Raw genomic sequence first — 23,507 nt, forward strand, 5'->3', positions numbered from 1 at the left:
ATGAATGTAGGATTTCATATTATAGTAAATATATAAAATTTTAATGAAAAGCATTATTGAACCACGAGCACAATAGTAAGTGGCATTTTCAGTATATATTTTATCTTCACAGTGAAATAGAAAATAACATGACTCTTTCTAAATTCAATTTGTTAACTTATGAACTTTCTTGTCTTTCATTTTCTACCACGTACGTTACCGTAAAACCACATGATCAGAGAATAAGGAATATTTGTTTACATGTTTCGAATTTAAATAAGTGGGTTTTGCATCCCCATGAGGTGTAAAGTTTATTTTTTTTAATTTTTTAAAAAAAGAACCAATCATACTGCACTCTAATATGGGTGACACATACTAGAATTTGGGACCCTCAAAGCTATTAGAATAATTAAATGAACGTCAGCAAACACCAAACAAGTCATTAAACAATAGTAGGTACGTAACGAGCTCCTTATAAAGTCATAAGCTACTTTTGTCTTCCAAATACGTTTTTAATTTTATATACTTTTATTTTATGTTTGTTTTCAGCTGAAGTCAATAACCCTCAATGTACATTATTATTCCATTCATGATGGGACCCCAGTGTTTGACTTCGACGGATGAGCTAGAAGAACTTCGAATTGATCAACGTGGTGACCAAAAGCATTTCTCAATCTCAAGAGATAGTGCGAGAACGTAAAATTTTCTATATATGCCTCGTGGGATCATTAACAAAGTTGATTTCAAAGGAACGTAAGGGATTGGATGAGTGATTTAAAAGGTCTTATATAAGATTCACGAGGGCTTGCGTTTGAAATCTATGACCAATATCACTTTTGAGGAATTTTTTTCTTTGTTTATTTGGTGTGTGTGAATTTGATGACTATATATACCCAAAAGAATAGTAAAGTGCTTAAAGAAATATAGATACCGTCATTAGCCCAAAAAAAAAAACTAATGGAGCAATAAGGAGCGTATAATTGTAAAAGTTGAAACTGATGTGGCAGTCCTGGTAATGGTGTTTAAAATCAAAAACAACACCAACAATGAAGACAAGTGTTGTTAACTTAGTCAGTTTCGAAGCAATTAAAGGCAGTTATATACATGTTCTATTAATTCAACAAACAATGCCTAATGCCTTGTTATAGCTAGGGAATTTTTTTTTCCAAAAAAAAAAAAAAAAAGTCTTGGACATGAATATTATATGAATTTCTTTCTTTTTCAAGCCCGATTCGCTACCGCACATTGTGTACTAGGTTTCTAAGGGAGAGATCGATTTCCGTTGGGAGATCCTTAATTTCTCTATTTCCAGTAAAATTCAAAGTAGGGATGGGAAGTTACGACCACCTATTATCAATTTGACAAATGTCCTTGAAGCTCAATGAGAAAGCAACACATGAAAGACGTAATTGACAAAAATCATTAAAGCCTCAAGCATAAATAAGAAGCTTGGTTTTAAGAAAAAGACATCGCAAACAATCCAAAAAACTTATTGAGATAAAATCTGAGATCATTGTAATTTAGTTTTCTAGAGATCATCTTGTAGGTGATAGGACTTATTAGTGGAGAATTTACGCTTGTAAGTCTTTCCTTGTAACTTTGTGATTTAGTTTAAGTTTAAGCATATGTACTTAAGTTTGTTTCAAGTATTTGGTTGTTAGTCTCGTTTGATCTAAAATTTGTTTGCTTCAAATTAGATTGATGTTAGTATGATATAGTTTAGGCTTTGATTCATTTATTTTGAACCTTCAAATTTTTTCAAATTTAGTTTGCTTCAAATGAGTTAGACTTTGAATTAATATATTTAATTATTTACAGCCTGTTTTAGTATTTTGAGATCCAATGACATTGGAAATAACTTAGAATTGAATCTTAGCACTTATCAACTTTTATTTCAATCACCTATTTTCATTTTTCATTATTACTTGTATTCTCTACATTAACTCCTCTTAAAAGTAAGACATTTCCGAACGCGTTCTCTAATCCACGAAGTCAAATTCGATCTTGAACCAGATTCTATCAATTCTTAATCACTCGCAATTGACATTAAAAGATGCTAGAATTAGGAAAAATTGGCTTTCACTCAAACACAAGGAGTTACAAATATCTTGTACCAAAACACTGAATTTTGACCCTATGTGATTGCGAATTCAATTAGGCTTTCAACTTGCAGGAATTTAATGTGAGAATTGAAGTTAACAAAATTATGAATTTTCGGTTGACTAATATTATAAAAGTTTGAAAATCGATCTCCTGATATCTCAATTCCCTGAATTTATGGGATTCTAAAGTCTGATCTAAAAAGTAGTGATTTTAAACTCTTTCATTTTCAATTATATAGAAGAGGATGCTACGTCTACAATATTTTTACAACAAATCACAGGTGGTTAGTTGTTATTGGTTCAAATTTGAAACTAACACTAAGATTACTTTTTTGCCCTAACAATAACAATCAATAACAACCTGTCACTTAGGATTTGTTGTAAAAATGTTGTAGACATATCATTTCTCTATATAGAATTGTAACAAATTATGTACTATAAGATTAGTTATCATGAGATCATATATGCCTCCTATATATAATGATCACCTGTGTTGTTTTTTCTCAATTAATTTGACATAAAACTTTTTAGGATTTCCAAAATCAGTTAATTAGGACGTACAAAAAACTAAGATCTAATTTCTCAAATCGCTTTTGATTAAAAGAAAATAAAATTTCTCTATAATTCAAACCAATAGGAGTTTTAACATTATAAGTTTGAACTCATAGGAATAATTAAAATAAAATATCAAAAATCAAAAGTCTAACAAACGGCTGAGCAGTATCTTTTGATGGTCTAATGTACAAAGCAGTTAATATGGTTAGCTAATATTTTAATTGATAAGCCGAAAAAATATATATTAGTTATATGCATTTTCAACGATAGTGCTCTTGGAAGAATTGTTCTATTAATATACCCTTTGAATTAGTTTAAGTTAAAATTATGGTAGGTAGTAGCGGCATGGGTGATATATAAGAGCAGGTTCTTATTTTTGAGCAGGTTCAATGGCATAATAATTAATAACTACTACTGCTCATGGTCTGAATATGTATGTCTAGAATGGAATCTTGTTTAAAAATCAAGAAATGTAATGTAACAATAGATTTCATATGGAATAATTGAAGCAGAAGTGAAAAAATTCTCCTGGGGTTAACAGTAACAAAATAACCAAAGAACTGGTCAAAAGTCACTTTAAATTAATGACTTAAGTGGCTTATTCAACACATTTAGTGAAAGGTTAAGTCCACCCTACAAAAACTTTGGCAAACCTATGTTGCTGCATTAAATCCAAATTTTTTGTCCCACTTTTCCCGTTTCACCTTATACTCTATCAATAAAAACTTGTCACGCGTTCACCTAATTAATTAATTACTATCATTAATTAATAATGGTAGTATTAATAAGTCAATAATAGTAGTATTTAATTAGTTAAATGAACATATGACAAGTTTTTATTGGTGGAGTATAAAGTGGAGCAGGAAAAGTGAGACAGAAGATTTGAATTCGTGTTGCATTATGCATATCTAATCTTGGATCACAAATGTCAAACTCTCTCTCTCTCTCTCTCTCTCTCTCTCTCTCTTAAGCATTAAGTTTAACTTCCCCCAACTTCCTATGGCCCACGCGCCAATATTCCAAATTCATGTGATTCACCATTCTTAAATTTTGTATTGTTTTTCTCTCTACTAGTATATATTCTTTCTCAAGAGGGCAGTTCAGCCACCAAACCTCCTTTTCTCTTTCTTTGTATCCTCTCCTAGCTTTACAGATGGAAAACTCAATGAATTCTATGAGAAAATCCCTCATATCCAAAGAAAGAACCTCTGAGCCTGCTGAGGAGAGTGGTTGGACTATGTACTTCGAAGACTTGTTAGCCAATAACAACAACGAATACAGTTATAGCTCTCTTGGTTTAGAAAGCCCTTCTTTGGTTTCTGATGCTGCTTCTTTGGCTGGAAAAAGGTATGAAAGTATTGAGAGAGATGGGGGCTTGGCTATGGTTAAAAGTAGTAGTAAAAGACTGAGCTTCAAGAAGAGAAAAGCTAAAGGAGTTTTGGTTGATGATGCTTTAGAGGATACTGCTAGTTCTCCTGTAAATAGTCCCAAGGTAAGAATTTTTTTTATTTCGTTTCCTTTTCTATATATTTCTCATTCTCTAGATTTTAAAGTTAACTACATCAGGGAACAATTTTTTATTTTGTTAATTTTGCCATTTTTTTCAATAGGTTTGTAACCTGGCTGAGATGGATATGAATGCAATAAGGAATAATAATACAGGCATATCTCAGGTAAATTTTTTTACTTTTTATTTTTCATGGATTATCTGGATATATAATTTATGTTATATGGCTATATATATCTTCTGTACTGTTCGTTACAGCTGATAGTGAATGATTTATACATTTTTTTTACCTAAAATTCTGGTTTTGTTTTGTATATTGTTTTTATAGGAGAAAAGAAGTGTTTCAGGACAGATAGATGAGAGAAGTGGCCCAAGTGGGAGAGATAGTGACTGCACAGAACTGAAGAAAAGGGGTCTTTGCTTAGTTCCTTTGTCTATGCTAGTTAATTATTTTGGTTGATTCCAAATAATCATCCGTACATCTCTCTATGCATGAAAAAAAAAATCATGCTAAAATGTTGCTGTGTATATCGAAATTAATCAAGAGCAATTATTTTGTTATCTCCTGCTAATATGTTGCTGTATATAACGAATTTTCAAGAGCAACTTTTTTATTATCTCTTGCTAAAATGTTGCCGTATATAAAGAATTCAAGAGCAACTATTTTATTATCTCCAACTATATATTGAGAGCCGCAATTTATTGCAGAACAAGCAAAGGCAGTTTAAGTTGTTTTTGTTTTCTTTTTGTTACTAATTCAATTCTTCCAACGAGTGAAGAGTAAGGATTCAAAGTTTCAAACTCTTATTCTTCTCATTAAGGAAACCAGATATCACATAAAAATAAATAAAAATAATAAAAGGAAACCACAAATAATGTCGCAGAGATATTATTACAATGTCTTATTTTCATTTTAGATATCTATTTTTTTTATTTGGCTAAATAAATAAATAAAAACAGAATTTTGAGAGCAAGTCACTTCTAACGGTAACCAGTTCAATCCTCACACTAAATGAGTTCGCCAATCTCAGTACTAATGCATCCCGCATGACTCAAACCCAAACATTAAAGCGAGACAGATGAGATGCTTGACAACTAGACTCTCACTCCCAGATTAAGATATCCATTAAGAAAAAATAAAGTAATAAATATATATATATATATAAAACAAGTGGAATGGAAAGATAATTTAATTAGAAATATGATATGGTATAAAAAAAAAATGTTAAAGAATACTCTAAAGACATTAGTTTATGAATTATTTTAAAAAAAAAAATTATGAAAAGATAATAAAATAATTAATTTTATTAAGAATTTTTTATATTTTCCATAATAATAATATCAAAACTTTCTTAGTATAATTTATTAAAAATTACTCTAAAAACATTTTTAACATAATTCTTGAAAGAAAGATAATTTTAATATTACTTTTTTTTGGAACAAGATTTTAAGATGGTTACCTACTTACCTTGGAAGTCAGGATAGACCTCCGGCTAGAAGCTAGCGGTTTAAAGTTTCTACCATGACATACGTTTTTGATTATTCGTACAAGCATTAATTTCCATAGGCATTCCGTACTAAAGTTGGTGTCCATCTGAACAAATTTTATACTTTGCAACATTGCTATTACCTTTGGGTTGAAATTTCCAAGCCCCAATCATTCAAACTAACGATTATAAAATACCATTATAAGGAACACTACTACTTCTTCTTCTTCTTTTTTCACTCCAAAACCGGTTTTGGTTTGAAAAAAAGAAACCAAAGTCACTGGAAGCGTCAAATACAATGTTTGAAACTTGAAAGTTGTAACATTCAAAAAAGTACTCAAAGTAGCAAATTAAAACTTAAAAAAAAATTGGCATGGTGTATGTGTCTTGGAGTAGGTTTATATTTGTTTCTAAACTGCTTGCTTGGAGCCTTATGTGTGTAGCAGAATAGAGTAGAGTGAAACAGAATGAGGGCAACACCTCTTGTTATACATTCCATGGGTATTTAAGAAATTCGCACTGCATAGGATTATTATATATATATATATATATATAATTATAATTTTTGTAACCCTATTTTATCATGTCTGTAGGTTATTAGCCACTTGCTCTTGTGGATGAAGTCACACTGACGAACCATGCGTTGATTTCAACTATATATAAAAAAATATTTAAAAAAATCAAACGATAATTAAACGTAAAATATAGATATTTTGGTAATGATTATCTAGATGCTTTTGGTAAGCTGCACACATGGCCAAACTTTTTGTTGAGTTGGAGTTGTTGGTTCAAAGCACTCACAATGGCTTAGGCAAAATTGAACATAAAAAATAAAATAAAATAAAAATAATTAATTAATTTAAAAAAACCACTTTTTCTATATTGCAAAGTCACACTAAAATACATGATATATTCCATATCAAATTCTTTATTTATTTTTTTCTCTCTATTTTATTAAAATATATTTCTTGAATATTTTAAAATTTTCTTTCAGTACTTTCCCTCTCTCTTCCCTTACATTTATCAGTTTCTCTCTCCTTCCCCAGCCACACTTCCAAACCTTCACCAAAACCCTCTCCCCTCACCACTCTTCACAAAACAATAAAATTTGCAAATGTACGTACAAAAAAAAATTTCCCTCAAATTTTCTTTGCAATTAAACAAAATCTCATGTTACTTCATTTTAGTTAATGTAGCTGTAAATTTCTTTCAATAAAATCGAGAACTCAAAAAAAAATTGCAAGTTCCTTTTATATTTTCCAAAATTTTCTCATCAAGTACTGGAAAGATTTCAATTGAGCAGTCAATATAATATATAGGGAAATCGCTTAACTTTTATTATTATTAATTAATGTGAAATTTGACTCACACGTATATACCCAACAATCTTTATATCACGTATGAGTAGTTGTATCTTTGTGAGCTTAGAGACATATCTACGAGCCATGACTACCAAATCCTATTAGCTCTCTGATGCCTATGGGTTTTTTCCTTCACCAATATGTCATTTATGAGTCTTTTGTACGTTATTCACAAAAACTATATGTCAACCCCACACATTCATCTATGGGAACCAACCGCACTTCCATGTTTGTGGGAATCTCATGCTACACTGTTCTTTTTGATCTAGCACTATGAGTAATGCTCCTTTGTTAGACCTTTCTTCAAAGATCAATTTGTGTGAGCTTTATGGGTCTGTCTTGTCTCTCTCCAACTATGAAAGAGAGCTTAAACACCTTACCAAAAACTATGATAGACTCTTATGCCACTTGTTGAGAAGTTAACACTGAGAATTTCCAATTGAAGGGTTAATATAATATATAAGTACATCACCAAGCAAACATAGCTTCAACAAAATTTACCGTTTTGAAACGGCATGTGGTTTGCGGTGGAATTCACAATGGATAGGTTTATGGAGGATTTAAACGGCAACAGCTGAGTTCCATGGTTTTGGCTTGATCGATTGAAGGTGGTCACAACACAATCGCATTGGATGTGGGCGATGAGAGACCTTTAGGTTGAGCAGAGGTTATGTGTGTCATTGTGTGTGAGAGAGAGAGATGTCTAAGCTACAACGTACGTTACTATTTTTGGATAATCACTGTAGCTCAAATTTTATTTTTTTAATTAATGGTTTGCTTATCCAGTGTGAGTAGTCATTATTTGGGTCTATTGACCATATAGACTTTAAATGGTGCTTTGTTTAAGCCATTGTGAGTGCTCTGACTAAGCTTCTAGGGGACTTTGATCGATCCTAGGCACTTTTCTTCACCTGAAATTGGATAAATAAAAGAAATAAGGCTAAAGTATCTTTTGTGAGTCATTAATGTTCCACCCCAAGGACTTTTGAAAGTTTCGTTTTGTCACTTATTTGCAAATTGGTATACAAATCTTGAATGAGGAACAGGTCTTACGTGTAGAGGGTCCAGTACCCATGCATGCCTCAAATATATCCTAGTCAGTCAAACCGCAGTGTAGAAAAGAGACTACATGAAGTGCATAAAGAAGCTCAATTCTGACTGCCCTAAATTTTGATGATTACATTAATCCTGTTTTTCAAACATAGCACAGCTGTCAGCTGAACTGTGCTGACTGCTGAAGCCATTCTAGAACCATTGTGCAACACGCACGAGAGTTATATAAGTGCATGTGTTAGGCATATATGCACTTGCTTGTGCCAGGAGTTAGGGTTTGGCATCTGTACTAATTGATGTAGGATTTTATATGGAGTTAATTTGTTAATATATATAATCTGTTTTCCTAATTTAGAATTCAGAGTTTTATTTGCTTGGTTTTAAATGTTTCAAATGCTACAATCATGTACTCTCGGCATAATAATCACTCTATAAATATAAATTATTGTGAAGTGGGATAGGCAAAGGTCAGGATTCAAGTCTCTAGAAGAGAACTTTACACACATGAACTTTATAAAAAAAATACACTTAAATTATACTAAAGTAAAATTTCTATCTCAAATTAAAAAAAAAAAAAAAATGTTTTAAATACTTTATTAGTCAAATTAGAATCCCATTGTGCTGTTCCAAATATTAGATCCAGTTTAGAAATATTTTTACTTGAAAAATAAGGATTCTTGAGCATTTTTAAAATTATAAATATGTGTTCAATATATAAAACAAAATAAAAATTCTATTACTAATAATCAATTCAAGTTCTATCTCCCAGTGAATTCCAAATTTCTTTCTTGTGAATTTAAAAAACCCCTTATGAATTTTAGAGTTTCCGTGAACAACATCTAACCTTACTGTGTTCCTATTCCCCCATCTATTATTATTATAGCTTGCTAGCATTCTTACTGTGTTTCCATTCCCCATCTATTATTATTATAGCTTGCTAGAGTTCTGATATGGTGAAAGACAATGACAGATAGCCACCTTATGACAACAATCATGGGGTGCAAGCCCTTAGGATGGCAATTCAAGTAAGAGTGAGATATTGAATCGTGGATTCCACAAATTAAAATTCACAACATACATATCATCAATTTGGATTTGAATGCCAAACATGCTCGTGAAAAAGGTGGGGATAATAATCTAGAGATTGTGCTCATGGCTGGCCTATCAATCGACACGTTTAATTATGAAATGACATGCTTTTATAATGCCAAACCAATTTTTGAAGAAAGTATCAAAAATGTTGAATATGATAAAATCCCGTCACAAGTACAAGTCATGATTAAAGACCAAAATAGTCGTTCGTTTGGATTGAACTTATTGTTACTGAAACTGAAAATTGAAAACTGAAAACTGAAAATACTGTAGCAAAATAATTTTTAAATGTGTGAATAGTGCCGTGGGACCCATTTTTAATATTTTTTAATGTATGAAGAGTGCTACTACAATGATGAACAGTGATGGAACAGTGTGTGAACAATAAAATTTGTCTCATGAATAGTAAATTTTGCTCCCTTAAACGTGTGAAAGCAAAAAAAAAAAAAAAAAAAGGAAAACGTGAGACGCGGGATTCAGCATTCCGCTGAATCCAAACGCTCACACAGTAATATATTGCAAGAAGCCATTGAAGAGGCTAAAGAGAAAAATATAGTTGATTGAGGAGAATAAGCTGGAAATTGTTAGAAATTTTGTGGAAGATTTTGTTAAAGTTAAATATTAGCGTGAACTTATAATCCTCAAGTCTTGGGAATATTCTATTGACATCACATAAAGGTTCATTGATTTTCTGAGAGTAAAAAATTGCAATTTTGTCTTGAATACTTAATGGGGTTAATTGTGCAAATCAACCAAAAAGTGAAAAGAAGAAATTTTAGATTATTCAAATTGGGAAAAATAGTTCCAAACAAGCTGTGAAGATTGTCAAGTATTTGAAGTATCTTTTTATTTTGAACAGGAGATTTCAATTTCCAAACGAAAACTCGGGGTCAAGTTTTATTTAAGTGGAAGAGTTTGATGTAAGACAAAACATAGAGTTAATGTTTATCACTTGTTAATTTGTTAATTCAATGTTATTTTCATAGTTATAGGATTTAGGATTTTATTAAATTGATTTATTGTGCTTTTAACATTGTTTAGTCAAAATTAAGTTGTTTAATCAAAATTAGAGTCCTATTATGATACTTGTGGGGACATAGTTTGGAGCCCAAACCCCTATCTTGTGAAGTCTTGGTCCAAAAAAGCCCAACATAATGAATTCTATAGAGTAGGGGTTAAAGAACTAAGTTTAGATAAGTTAAACAGAGGCTTGCATGAGATAAAGGAACACATGAACAAGAACAAAAGCCATTGCGTTGAAAGATCTCACGGTTTGAGGAGACTAAAAACTTAATTGATGTATATAGACTAGTACATTAAGGTTCCTTTGCATGCTACAGTACTCTACCTTCTTTTTTCCGTCCCCTTCTTATAGGGGCTTCTATACATTATATAGGCCCTTCTTTATCATCTAGGTTTTACACTTGTTGATCATCCAAGCCTCCACTTGAGTATCTATCACATCAGACACCTCTTTCAGTCCTTTGTGAGTTGTGGTAGTCAAGGTAACACTGTTCAAGGGTCTTCTCCACATTAATGTGGCTAGGAAAGTAGCTGTAGTATATTTAATGTGGTGGTGGCAGCTTTTGTTTAGATATTTTGTGTTTCCTTCATTTTCATGTATTTAGGGGATGTGCTTTAGTGGCTTGGACGTACCTCTGCTTCGGATTTTCAGTGTCCGAGGAAGAATTCCTCCTCGGACCTTTTTTCTTTGTTTCCCGTGATAAGGCTTAACGTGGATCGCTTAAGCCACGTTGCCTCCTCAGACAAGCTGCATCCTCGGACGGGCCCAAGGCCCAACTCATTACTTTAGGCCATAGTCCCCACAATACTCTATAAAGTAGAATATGTTTAGAAACATTTTTATTTGGAAAAAAATATTCTAGAACCTAAAAAATGGGCATTCAATCTATAAAATGAAAATAAGAAGTCTATTATGATAATAAAATTTCAATCAAATTATTTTCAATTATTTTGTGGATTCTAGAGTTCTTCTTTATACAAGGACGGAACCAGGATTCATACCTAGGGGGGTCAAAACTTAAAACTAAAAAAAAATTATGAAAATAAAAACTAACATCTATTTTATATTCAACAAAATACTACATACAAAATAAGTATTTCTTAAACATTTCATGTTATAAAACACATCAACCAAGTATAACATACAAAATAAGTGTTTCTTATTTTGTGAGCAATTTTTATTTAGTCCATATTTATTTTTTTATTTTGTTTTTGTAGTTAAAGGGGCATGAATTTTATTTATTTATTTATTTTCTTGTAGGTCAATATCTACATATTTTAGAGGAGGAGAGACAAATATATATATATATATATATATTTTTTTTTTTTCTTTTTTTAAGGGCAAATCTTAATTTTTTTATATTATTATTTTTTTTTTAACTGGGGGACGGGGGGTGGGGGGCAATGGCCCCCCTCTGCCCTAGTGTAGGTCCATCCCTGTCTTTGTAGATTCAAGGAAAACCTTATGAATTTAAAGGTTTGTATTTAGCTAGAATGATAGCTAGCCCTATCATGCTTCCACTTTAATTTACATCACTAATGTTTAGAAGCCCCAACCGCAATGTATATTTCTCCTGTGTAAAACCCTAAAAATATGTAACAACATAGAGCACTTGATGAGTTTCGTAATCCTTAATGAACTTACAGAACTTTTGAGCGTTAGTAATCCTTAATGAGTTTGGTAGAGTTCATCTTCCTCTCCTTTATGGATGCAAGCATGTAAAGCAAATATATTTTTATATGCTGTGTGTTTCTTGGGTGGGTGTGTGTGTATTTCTGTTTTTTATTAGAATCCTTTGGCTAATTTGCATAACACTTTCCATGCTTCAGCTCTTTTTTTTCTTTTTTTTGAGGATTCTTCCATTAATCCAACTGGGAAAGACGGCATATAGGGAAGGTCATATGTCATTTTTAGGAGCCAGAACAGCAACTTTTTATTTAAGTCTATATGAAAATTGGGGATAATTTTGAGCATATGCTTTATTTTTCGTTAGTAAAGCATATTCAAATGTTAAGGTACAGGTTGGTATTAATAAAATTTCAAAAAAAATAAATAATAATTAGGAGGGATACTTCATACTTGGGTAGGGTACGTAGCCATTAGAAAATTCATTCTATATAGAGAACTATCCTCGCTTCATGATTAAGCAAATGAAATTCATGGCTAAACCCACATGCATATGCATTAATGATGTTATTACCTAACATTGAAATTTCGAGGGAAGGGCTTTGTCACGCTACCAAACTATCATCATCTTTTAAATTAAGTCAAGCTCATCATTTTCATGCTTGATAGCCTTGATTAACTGGTGAATTTGAGAATTTGGTTTGAGGACTTGAAATACAATTTGGTCAGTCTATATTCAACTTGAGGAGACTTCTGTGCATATATAGAATTAAATGTGTGGGTTGATATTTGATAGTCATGAAACCTCATGACCGGAGTTGGATATATATAGCCAGGTTTGACAAGATTGCATTTGAAAGTTTTCTAAAAGAGGAAAGGTATTTTACTTAATTCACAAAGAAAATTAAGCATCTCAAACCTTCATTAATTCAGTGACACGCTACAATGACCATATCTAAAATGTACTGTAGCACCTAATTAACTTCAAAATTTAGGAAGTTAAAGCTTATCGCTTACTTTACTTAACTGGGATTCCTTAATTAATGAAATATTGCACTAACACAATCATCATGATCTCATAAAGTCAAGCTCTAACTGCATGCTAAGTAAAGAGGTTCTACCAACTGTGATGAAAATTTCAATACTACTAATGCTAGCTTTGATTTGACGATTGAAACATTACTTTACTCGGTTGAAGTTCCAATTCGATTTGCCCATTTGTGTGTGTGTGTGTGTATATATGTATTCAAGAATCAAGAATCAAAATGCCATGTTTGAATATATAGCCATCAATGTCACAATATGTTGGACTCAAGCGTGTAATTTTCACGAATGATAGTTTTGTAAACCAATGTGCTAGGTTTTTTGCCAAGAACATTCACGCAGCTAGCTAGCTCACATTTTCAATCCCAAGTCCCTACATGTTACAAATAGTCGGCAATGCTCCCCCACATCAACAGCTTTTAGAGACAATTTGTATGCTTCAATGGGACAGTCTGCACATGGTAAATTGTCGCTTACGCACAAATTAAGACATGGTAGTCGACACATAGCAATCTGGATACACTTTGATTGACAGGGGCGGCGCTATTCTATATTCAGGGGGTTCAAATGAACCCCCTGACTTCCAAAAAAAAAAAATTATATATATAAAAAAAAAAATTAGTTTAATACTTTAATTTATTTTTAAAAATATTTTTGCACACCCTGACTTAAATTTTGCACACCCTTATTACAAGTGTTTCTAACTCTAAGAGTAAAGAGTTTGTGCTTGTGAATTGTAAGTATCACTCTTTTTTATAAATTTATATAATGTGTGTGAGTGTGTCTAACATTGATAGTGTATATTACTTTTTGTTATAATGCTATTTGTGTGAATTATGATGTCTGTGGACATTTGTGTGTACAATATAAATATAATATAAATTTATATAATTTAATAATTAGGAAATAGAGATGATTTGTTACATGTGTGTGTATTGTTATCATGTTATAATAACTTTTTTTATAAAGTTAGTAAAATTTAAGAAAAAAATTATAAAATTAGTGATTATCCAAGCATTTGGCTGGTTAAGTAGACACAAAGTGTATAAGTTTATATATGAATGAGTGTGGTTGTGTGCCTCAATAATTAATACAAAGCTAATGAGTTTAGTTTAGTCATTTAGTTTAAAATATTTTATAAAAACAATAACAAATAGATAATAACAACTACATAAAAATTAAAATGTTAGATAAACTTAACAAAATAAAATAGTCATAGCCTCATAGTCATAGCTACCCACATTTGGCATAGATATTCATAACAAACTATCATATAACAATTTGAAATTTAAAAACTTGTAGAAGAAAATTATAAAACTTCATGTATTAATTTTATTTTGTCGATAATTTGATATATTCAAGTTCTTTTTTATTTAAATTATTTAATGACTCCCTAAACAAAATTCCTGAATCCATATGATTGTTGATTGTTGATTGATATAGAACGTATATATTTTCCTGGCCCCATTTGAACTTTTGTGCCAACCTCTGGTGGCCACCAACACAAAGCAATCCAATTAAAATCATTTTAAGATTCCTTGACTCCTCATGACGTAAGATATATATCGTCCCTCTCAACACGTCAAACACATTCTTCAATAGACCATTCAAGGTTTAAACTTTTGGAAGAGGTTAAATTAAGCCTGAATGTCGTGTATTTTGAACGCATGAAAATGGTACAAAAGAGATAATGAGAGAATTAAAACAATTTAACTAAAATCACTCAAAAGTCAAAGTCCTTGATGTTGTCCCTCACATCATGTTAAACACATTCTTCACTAGACTCTTTGGAAGAGGTTATATAAGCCTGAATTTCGTGGATTTTAAATGCATGAAATTTGAAGAGAGATGAAATATTTGAAATTTAAAAAAAACAAAAAACAAAAAACAAATGCGCATCCGGGGAATCGAACCCCGGTCAGTACCGTGGGAGGGTACTATGATACCACTACACCAGATGCGCATTTCGGTCGTTCTGTCTAAGTTTCTATTTGTCTACCGCTACTGATCTCCATTCAATAGTGGCTTTTCTTTTCTGTTTTTTCAAGATAAATATAGTATGGAAATGCTTAAGCAATTTTTTTTTTGTATACACTAAAATTTAGTGTAAAGTATCTGAGATGTAGTAATTTATATTCCCTAATTTAAAAAAAAAAAAAAATTGTATTGAATTAAATTGTACTCGAAAATGACTATTATTTGTGTTTTATTGGTTAATGCATATATGTTAGAATTTAATTGAAAATCTAATATACTGCACCTAAAGTATTGTCTCAAAATTTTATCCCTACAAATTTTACTCAATAAAGTTTACAAACTAATGTAACAATGAATGTGATTGATAGATTTTAATAATATAATAAATGAATATCAATTTAGTTTTTTGTGATTGGTGATACATTAATTTGTAAAGTATATGTAGTAAAAATCGTTGCATCCCTAGCATCAAGGATTCTACAAATTTTATTGACATAGAACTTACAAATCAATAAATATGTTACTGATCACCAAAAAACAATTTAAACATTTATTTATTAGGTGATCAAAACCCACCAATCACACATATTACCGCATCATGTAGTAAAATTTGTAATGCCTTTAGCATTTTCCAATATAGAGTGTTGTTAGTTATAAGTTTTAGGATTAAAATTATTGCATGAAGTTTACAAACTAAACATGGAAATGAATATGACTGGTAGATTTTTAAAAACCTAATAAATGAATTTTGAAATGTATTTTTTGTGATTGGTGATACATTAGCTTGTGAGCTCTATGTAGTGTGTAGTATCCTAACATCACTGTAAATTTTATTAGATGGGGCATACATATTAAACTAACATGTGACCGCTCATAGAAAATTATTCAAACATTTTCTCCAAAAAAAAAAAATTAAAAAGTATTCAAACATTCATTTTTTAGGTTGTTTAAGTCCACCAATCACATGATTTACATTCATTACCACATCAGTTTATAAACATGTAGTAAAATTTATCTACTTTTAAAATAAAAAAAAATAAAAAATAAAAAAATGGAGAGTTTTAAACGAGAGGCAAGCTAGACCCCTTATAATCAATCATAAATGCCAATTAACTACAAAAGTATATGTAAGATAAATACATGCTTAAGAAAATAATTGACGACTATCTTTAGTTTTAACTCTACTCTTTACCCTCTCTCACTTTCTCGAGAAATTATAAGGTACTCATGATAGACAGGTGACGTGATCCACCATTCCACTAAAAGACTTTCACCTATTCAAAATTATTGAGTTATAAATTTTTTTTAAACAGAAACTAATTATTGACTCAGCAATTTTAAATAAGTGGGAATCTTTTAATGGAATGGTGGACAAGTGACATGGTCCACCATGAGGATCATATAATTTCTCCACTTTCTCCATCCAAAATGGCAATAAGATTAGCTTTGGTATAATAATCTACATTCATTTTGTGATAATCTGAAGAGCTAAAGTTAATTTGTGACTTTTCGTTTACACACTATTCCTAAGGGTTTTTTTTCATATGGGATAGAACTTTCTGCAGATAAAAGCAGCTATTAAAAAATTAAAAAAATTAAAATAAAGATGATCTCACAAATATGCATGTTTCTGAAAGGCAGCTAGAAGGGCTGAAATTACATGCTAATTTGAAGATTATAAAACAGAAATAACTCGTCAATGGGGATGTAGCTCAAATGGTAGAGCGCTCGCTTTGCATGCGAGAGGCACGGGGTTCGATCCCCCGCATCTCCATCTTGTGACTACCTTTTTTTTTTCCTATGTTCATTGTAGTTTTGAATGGGCTTTATTATGGGTTCTTGTAGTTTTGGGCTTTACTGCACTCTCATCATCATATATGCAAACTAATATATATATATATATATTTTTTGAGTACATATAGCAAACTATTAGGTTGTTGCAAATTCCTCTTCTTCTAAGCAGACACAAGATTTCTGAGTTTTGGAGTATTCCAAGCACCATTCTTGATTTTATTCTTGCTCTTTCTTTATATTTCATTTCCCTGATAGAGGTTGTAGTTCTTCAGGGTTGTCATTACTAATCTCATTTTATTTTATTTATTAAAAAAATGAAAAATGAAGTAGCGACGAACATGGAAATGTGGTCGGACCATAATCCCCCAGCTGCCAAGATCTTAACCTGACTCTGATATTTGAGAAGCGTCACCCACTTTTTTATTCTTTTATTTATTTTCAATACAGTGCTGTTTTCTTATTTGTGAATAATTGCTCAGTTTTAAGAATTTGAAGTTCTTTTTTTTTTTTTTTTTTGACCGAAAAAGGTAGACCGTTGGATATACTATGAGATATCTTCAAAAAGAATCATAAGCTGGTACATTGAAATTCCACTTCAATTAATAATTATTATCGTTCATACAATGCTTTTGTAAGCAAGACATTGAGCAATCTTTCAGCATTGTGGAGCCTGAAAAATTGCACGGGTTAGAGGTTTATTTTTTCTCCGGCATCTTTTCTAGCAATTCTGGTATCACTTCAAAAAGATCACCTACGAGTCCATAATCAGCAACCTGCGATTCAAAATTTCAAATATATCATTAGAAGGGGAAAAATCAAAATGCAAGCAAAGCATGTGTTAACAGAGAGTAATACCATTGAGCCATAGGCTACTGCATCATTCTATTGCATTTTAGAAGTGATAGAATGAACTAGCTTTACAAGCTAAAGTTGCTTAGGTTTTTAGCTGTCAAAGCAGAAAGGTAGTATAAAAAAATGTGAATATTTTTCAAAATATAAGTCTCTTCCATGAGCAGTTTACTTGAGAATTTTGCTCATGTGGAATCTATGAATTTCAATTTATAAGCTTAACTGTTTTAGAGAAGTGAGAAGATCTAACGCCTCAAATGTAATTAGGACTTGATGACCATGAAACATAATAGGAAACTGAGGCATAGTATATTATTTACCATAAGATATGGAATTGCCAAGTTCATTTGAACACTTCGTTACCATTTGCCAGCATGAAGTGCATTATTTCATAAAATGTAAAAAAATGAAAAGTAACTTATAGTTAAGATGCACAAATTTGACTAATCCATTTCAATTTAAGTTGGCTCTTGGCTTGAAAACGTGGTCCTTCCCCCCAACACCCCCCACCCCAAAATTTTAAGGGGAGGGGAAAAATTATTTTTTTTTATTAGGTATCACTTACTTTCTAAGTTTTGCCTCACGATATAGGGAGAGACAACATGAATCACATCATAGACCTTAAGATCTGAATGGCCACAGTAACCAACATGCTAAAATAACCTTGACAATTGAGAAGAAAAGAAAGCATAAAAAGGTTAAGCCATCACCTGAAATATGGGAGCATCTGCATCTTTGTTCACAGCAACAATGACCTTGGAGTCTCTCATACCTGCCAAGTGCTGAATGGCTCCTGAAACACCAAAAGCCATATATAGTTCTGGGGCGACAATCTTTCCAGTTTGGCCAACCTGACACAAAAACCAGTCATAACTAAGACCAGGGGATGAAAACATACATCAGACCCAACAATATCATGAAGTCTAATTATAACACTTGTAATAGAAGTGAACCATCAAAATCTATTGGAGGCATTTCAAAACCCCAAAAGAAAGCAAATAGATAAATTCTCATTCCAACTTCTATTTTCAAGCATCAGGTAAATATATCACCAATAAATACCAAAAGCTGAACATAATTCTAGAAGTCTTTTAAATGAAAGAACTCAGAAAGGGAACATCTACTGTCATGTAATTGCTTTGACTTAACCACATGGTCAAAATCATATTTTCTAGAATGATTTTTTTTTTTTTTTTAATCTTTTTCCCTTTTTTTAGGGGGGATTCCAAATTCAGAATGAACAGCTGAAGCACTTCTTCTCTTCTTGTTGCTAATGGCAAATGCAGAAATAAATATTATGGACAGGGAACTATAATAAAATGAATGAATTCTCTGATGATATTATATGTACAACATTGTAGATATTATGGGTGTTACCTGGAGGTCATTAGGAACAAATCCCGCATCAACAGCAGCACGGGTAGCACCAACTAAGAAAAAAAGAAGAAAAAATCCCCAAATTACACTAAGTTGTGAAACAAAGAGACGGTCATATTGGCAACAATGGTATTTGCCTATAGGTTTAAGATGCATAAACTGAAATTCTTTTACACATAAAAGTTACCAGCTGCACCAAGTTTCTCTGCAAGCTTCTCTATCATTTTGAAGTTCTCAGCACTTTTCAATGCACGCCCCCCAGTGACAACAACATGTGCATTCCCAAGATCTGGGCGTTCTGTTTCCTGAGAAGTGAGCTTTACATATCTTGATTTACCCACAGCATCTGTAATTAAGTACAAAATTCTATGTCAAGACATGCAGTTTGTAGTTACCAGATAACTCTATTCATTGAGAATCGCACAAGATATCATTAACTCTAGCATTTTAATTATTGAGAATCACACAAGACATATTCTCTTCATTTTATATGTTCAAGGCAGAGAGTAGCCAACAACCAAAATGCCAATGCATTAGAAAAAGACAAACAGACCTTCACCAAAGGTTGAGAGATCAACCTGAGATATTGATGCCTCAGATTTTGAATCAGCTGAGATCGGGGGAACTGGAAAAGATGTGGATCTAATGGTCAACATACATGGGTTGGCACCAGCATATCTAACTGTACAAAGTGCATTTCCAGCATATATTGGCCTGCCAAATGAAACTAAGATCTTAATTTCAGTTAAATGAATTTGGATAATACCAAAGAAGCAGCACAAATGCTTCAGTCTACCACCTTTGCAGGACCCCAACAAGACACCACAATTGAGGTGTATTTCAGTTTTTGTTTGCTTTCAGTTTATGTAATTGCAATGCCTCAGTGAGAGTTCCAAATATAACACTTCTTTATTATTGTAAATTTTCATGATGCTTAGGAGTTTGTAAAACAGCCAATAAAATAGAGCCTAACAAAGTTTTTTGTTAAATAATACAGTGTATAACACATCAAAGCCACATAGCTGAGGTTCTATGGGCAAAGTAGATTCCTAAAAATCACTCATCCTTTTCTTTACTGATGGCATGTGATGTGTGCAAACAATTCCATTGATGTTGATTGACTGACTTCCTAGCATTTTAATGATTCTTCTTTTTGCAAGCTATGCACCATATTTTGAATTTTTTGGTAAATGTCATGGAAAATGAAAGATTGTGTGTAAGACCTTTTCTGTTTGATTATTCACGAGGTAGATTTAGGGATCATGCTTTCTATGAGATGATAATTTCCCTTGTGTTAGAAAACTTTTTTTTTTCAGCATTTTTTATTTTTTAACTCATTCAATTTGGCTTGAGCTGATCCAACAATTATTCATGTTACAATTGCATTATTTTGTCTTTTTTATGGGTAAATGTAACTCATGCATCCATACAGGTTTGAACCTGGGACTTCACCCTCCAGTTTATGTTGTGAGGAGATGCCTTTTATCCAATGACCATTAGCAAGCTATAATTACATCTTTCACCCTGTTTTATAGGTGAGTCTGTGTGTGTGCAGCACAAAATTGTTAACTTCTCACCACAAGAGCAGCCAATAATCCTAAATAGTTATTTACCAATCTAGGTGGAAATACATTCTACTTGGCACCATCAAACCCATAGAAAAACAGATTTTAGGACCATTATAGAACAAAAGCAGTAACAACTCATGTAATGCCTGTTTTTGTCCCTCCCTCACAGACATACAGAGAAAAACATAGAGTGAAGAACGGATACAAGAACCATTGATATTAAAACAACCAAAGTTTAGTGGGTCATGGCTCGTTCCTTGGTGACAGAGGCATAGAATATTCAAACATGTAATACTTTTATACTGGATAACTGTCAACTATGAGATCCACATATAACTATATGCAAGATAGCCGTAGCATCGAAACGCACATAGGTTGCATTGTTTCTTGAAAATGCTATAGCATCTTGCCAGCCATACAAGAATTCAAGGTCCAAGGAAGGCAAAAGAATGGCAGTCTGCCCTTATTCACTTCTACATAGTTTTCTAGTAAAGAGCTCACTCAAGACCTGATGGAGTAACTTGTCAACATTCAAACAACCAATGACACAAAATCGATAGATATGCATCAATTAAGATGCTTGAAGTGCCTGATACTTGATAGAGGTTTCATTGTGCTATGTAAATTATATATGTGAAGCACTTAACTACAAAAGGAAAAGCACCATTAACTTAACTATTAATCAACAGATAACATATGAGAAGGAATCAACATATCCCAAGGGGCCAAACGACAGAATTTACCTCACAAAGAGATTAGATTCGGAAATTTCAATAATATCGGTAATCGGAGAAACATCTAAAAGGGCAGCGGCACGTGGTAGAATGTTTTTTCCAAATGAACCTGAAGGTGCAATTATATGCGAGTATCCACCCTTCTGCTGAACCAAATGGACTAGTTTAGCCCAAGGTTCCGCTAAAGGATGTGAAAATTTATCTGAATCAGCTACCAGCACCTGTGTAAGAAATAGCATCTGCCATCTTTCAGAATCACATGATTTTATGTCCTTGAACTGTGTTATAAAGATATATACTCTAAGGTAACAGAATCCCTTGCCAGTCACAACATGTAACTCTTGAAAAATATGGCAATTCTTTGGGCTGCTAAACTAGATATTTGGACTTAATTGGCTCTTAAAGAAGATAGAAGACATTGAACATGATGTTCATTAAACCTTATTCTGGCTTCATCTTAAAGAACATGCTAACCCAATTTCAATAAATTTTCCAATAGCACCTTAAAATTTATATCCAACTACATGAACAAGCACAAGTGCATTTTCTAATGACTAACAAATGATTAAAGGAGTAACCTGAGAAACAGAAGGATGGCATGAGGCAGCATGTGCAGCAGCTTCTTGAAGGGAAGGACCCGACCCAGCCAATAGCACAGAAATGGAATTGTCCTTGCTTAAAGAACTTGCAGCTGCTACCGCACTCACAGATGGTGCCTTTATAGAACCACCTTCATGTTCAGCAAGAACCAATGTGCTAACCTATATAGAAAAAGACAACAATAATAACAAAATCAAAGCCGCAGAAGTAAAAATTGTAAACCTTGAGTGACCCATTAAGGAAACTCATACAATATCGTACTTTGATAGTACATTCTGGCCACTTTCCCCTAATCTCCCTCCATTGCTACATCCCCACAATGAATTTAGCAATATCTTATAATTGCAGCAGCTTTTGGGATCACTTATCAAAAGCACGACAAGCAACATTTTTGCATTTTGGCTCTCTTGATTTTAAAGCAAAGCAAAAGTGTAAAGCCATGTTACTTTTCTCCAACACGAAAATAATACATTTACTACATTTAAATAAATAAATACATAAATCCAACACTTAGAAATGACCCGGACTAAGATTCTCAACAGTTCTTAGGATAACTCCATCATAGAATCCTTAAACTATTGGTTCAGATATTTCCAATTGGTCAGTATTTTAAACAAAAATCGACTAACATTATTTCGGCTTCTATTCAAATTATTGATAAAGTAACAAAATCAAAACCACAAGTTTAACCATGAATGGTATTGGGACCATTAGTAAGGATTGTAAGAACTCTATGGTACAATTACCCATGAAACTATTTAAGAATCTCAATCCATAGTGGACCTTTCTAGAGTTCATCCTGCAAAATAAAAGAACCCCACATGGGCTAATAACATATTGGTATATTCTAAATTCTAAAAGTCTTAAAAAGATTTTAATTTGATTGAAATTTGCATCATGTAAATCGAGCTAAACCCATAACATAGTTCCAGATATGCATACATATCTAAGCTTAGATTCTACAAAAGCAGTTCAGATATCACTCATATATGAATTTTCAATTGCATAGATGCATGGATGAGGTGAGAGAGAGAGAGAGCTTACGGAACGAGAAATGGAGGAAAGGAAGAGAGATTGGGAAGTGAGGAACGGAACGGTGCGTTTCGCGAAAGCTCTGTGGATCGCGCGAGTTGCCATTACGTATCTTAGCTTCTCTCTGCTCTGTACGAGAGACAGACAGATAAATAAGGGAAGAGAGTGATTGATTGGAGTTGGACACAGAGTTCGATTTGTTTAATGAGTAAAATCCATACGACGTAGTATACTGTTTTTGGAGTTTTAATGATTTGATGAAGACACTGCGTTTCAATTCATACTTGTGTGCGTAGCAGTGTGCACTCGACCCATCAAAGCAATGAGTTGGACCCAATTCAATCCAACCCAAGTCCCAACACACCTTTGATCGGTTTTTCATGGGTTGATAGGTTAGGTTGGGGAAAAAAAACCTTGGGTTGAGTTAGGTTCAAGTTCACATTATAATGTTCAATTCAAATATTCAGTCCAATCTACTCCACTAATAGTTAAAATATATTTAAGTTTGATTTATTTTGGGTTTTTTCTTTAAGGGATTTGTAAAGCCACAATTTGTAACGACCCATAATAATGTTGGGTTCACACGTAATAAAGGCCCAAACAATATTATTTGTAGAGCGTGGGTTTGAAAGGCTAGGCCTCAGTCACTAGATGGTGATTTGTCGTGGTGTTCATATAGAATCAAATCGTGTTCGCTCGAGGAGTCTTTCTCCTGGAGGTGGACTGGGAGGCTCTGGTTCTTGACC

The 23,507-nt window shown here is 32.4% G+C and overlaps 2 protein-coding genes and 2 non-coding genes across 4 annotated transcripts; 2 read left to right on the forward strand and 2 right to left on the reverse strand.

Annotated features, from left to right (window-relative positions):
- The first annotated feature begins 3,726 nt into the window (after window positions 1-3,726).
- LOC126694696 (vascular-related unknown protein 4-like) lies at window positions 3,727-4,704 on the forward strand. The gene is made up of 3 exons (XM_050391096.1): window positions 3,727-4,128; window positions 4,247-4,309; window positions 4,472-4,704. Exons 1-3 carry the CDS (start codon window positions 3,790-3,792, stop codon window positions 4,601-4,603), a joined length of 534 nt encoding a protein of 177 aa, XP_050247053.1. The 5' UTR covers window positions 3,727-3,789; the 3' UTR covers window positions 4,604-4,704.
- Window positions 4,705-14,722: 10,018 nt separating this feature from the next.
- Window positions 14,723-14,793, reverse strand: TRNAG-CCC (transfer RNA glycine (anticodon CCC)). Its single transcript has one exon. It is a non-coding gene; the product is annotated as a tRNA-Gly (tRNA).
- A 1,715-nt stretch (window positions 14,794-16,508) lies between these two features.
- On the forward strand, window positions 16,509-16,581 carry TRNAA-UGC (transfer RNA alanine (anticodon UGC)). Its single transcript has one exon. It is a non-coding gene; the product is annotated as a tRNA-Ala (tRNA).
- Window positions 16,582-17,176: 595 nt separating this feature from the next.
- LOC126694697 (electron transfer flavoprotein subunit alpha, mitochondrial) lies at window positions 17,177-22,987 on the reverse strand. The gene is made up of 8 exons (XM_050391097.1): window positions 22,774-22,987; window positions 21,708-21,890; window positions 21,139-21,350; window positions 19,381-19,541; window positions 19,015-19,173; window positions 18,828-18,880; window positions 18,161-18,301; window positions 17,177-17,374 (listed from the first exon to the last, which is right to left on the reverse strand). The coding sequence occupies exons 1-8, from the start codon at window positions 22,864-22,866 to the stop codon at window positions 17,297-17,299; spliced, it is 1,080 nt and encodes a 359-aa protein (XP_050247054.1). The 5' UTR covers window positions 22,867-22,987; the 3' UTR covers window positions 17,177-17,296.
- Window positions 22,988-23,507: the final 520 nt, after the last annotated feature.

The sequence above is a fragment of the Quercus robur genome, chromosome 8, assembly GCF_932294415.1.
Source record: "Quercus robur chromosome 8, dhQueRobu3.1, whole genome shotgun sequence".
NCBI lineage: Eukaryota > Viridiplantae > Streptophyta > Magnoliopsida > Fagales > Fagaceae > Quercus > Quercus robur.

What these genes read in the sequence shown, in the direction of transcription:
- LOC126694696 (XM_050391096.1), top strand. Translation starts at nt 3,790, where the DNA reads ATGGAAAACTCAATGAATTCTATGAGAAAATCCCTCATATCCAAAGAA. An exon ending in CTCCTGTAAATAGTCCCAAG is followed by an intron (nt 4,129 to 4,246) that starts GTAAGAATTTTT and finishes TTTTTTCAATAG; the next exon opens with GTTTGTAACCTGGCTGAGAT. An exon ending in ATAATACAGGCATATCTCAG is followed by an intron (nt 4,310 to 4,471) that starts GTAAATTTTTTT and finishes TTGTTTTTATAG; the next exon opens with GAGAAAAGAAGTGTTTCAGG.
- LOC126694697 (XM_050391097.1), bottom strand. Translation starts at nt 22,866, where the DNA reads ATGGCAACTCGCGCGATCCACAGAGCTTTCGCGAAACGCACCGTTCCG. An exon ending in AGAGAAACTTGGTGCAGCTG is followed by an intron (nt 18,881 to 19,014) that starts GTAACTTTTATG and finishes TTTTTTTCTTAG; the next exon opens with TTGGTGCTACCCGTGCTGCT. An exon ending in TTGTTCCTAATGACCTCCAG is followed by an intron (nt 18,302 to 18,827) that starts GTAACACCCATA and finishes TTTTTGTGTCAG; the next exon opens with GTTGGCCAAACTGGAAAGAT.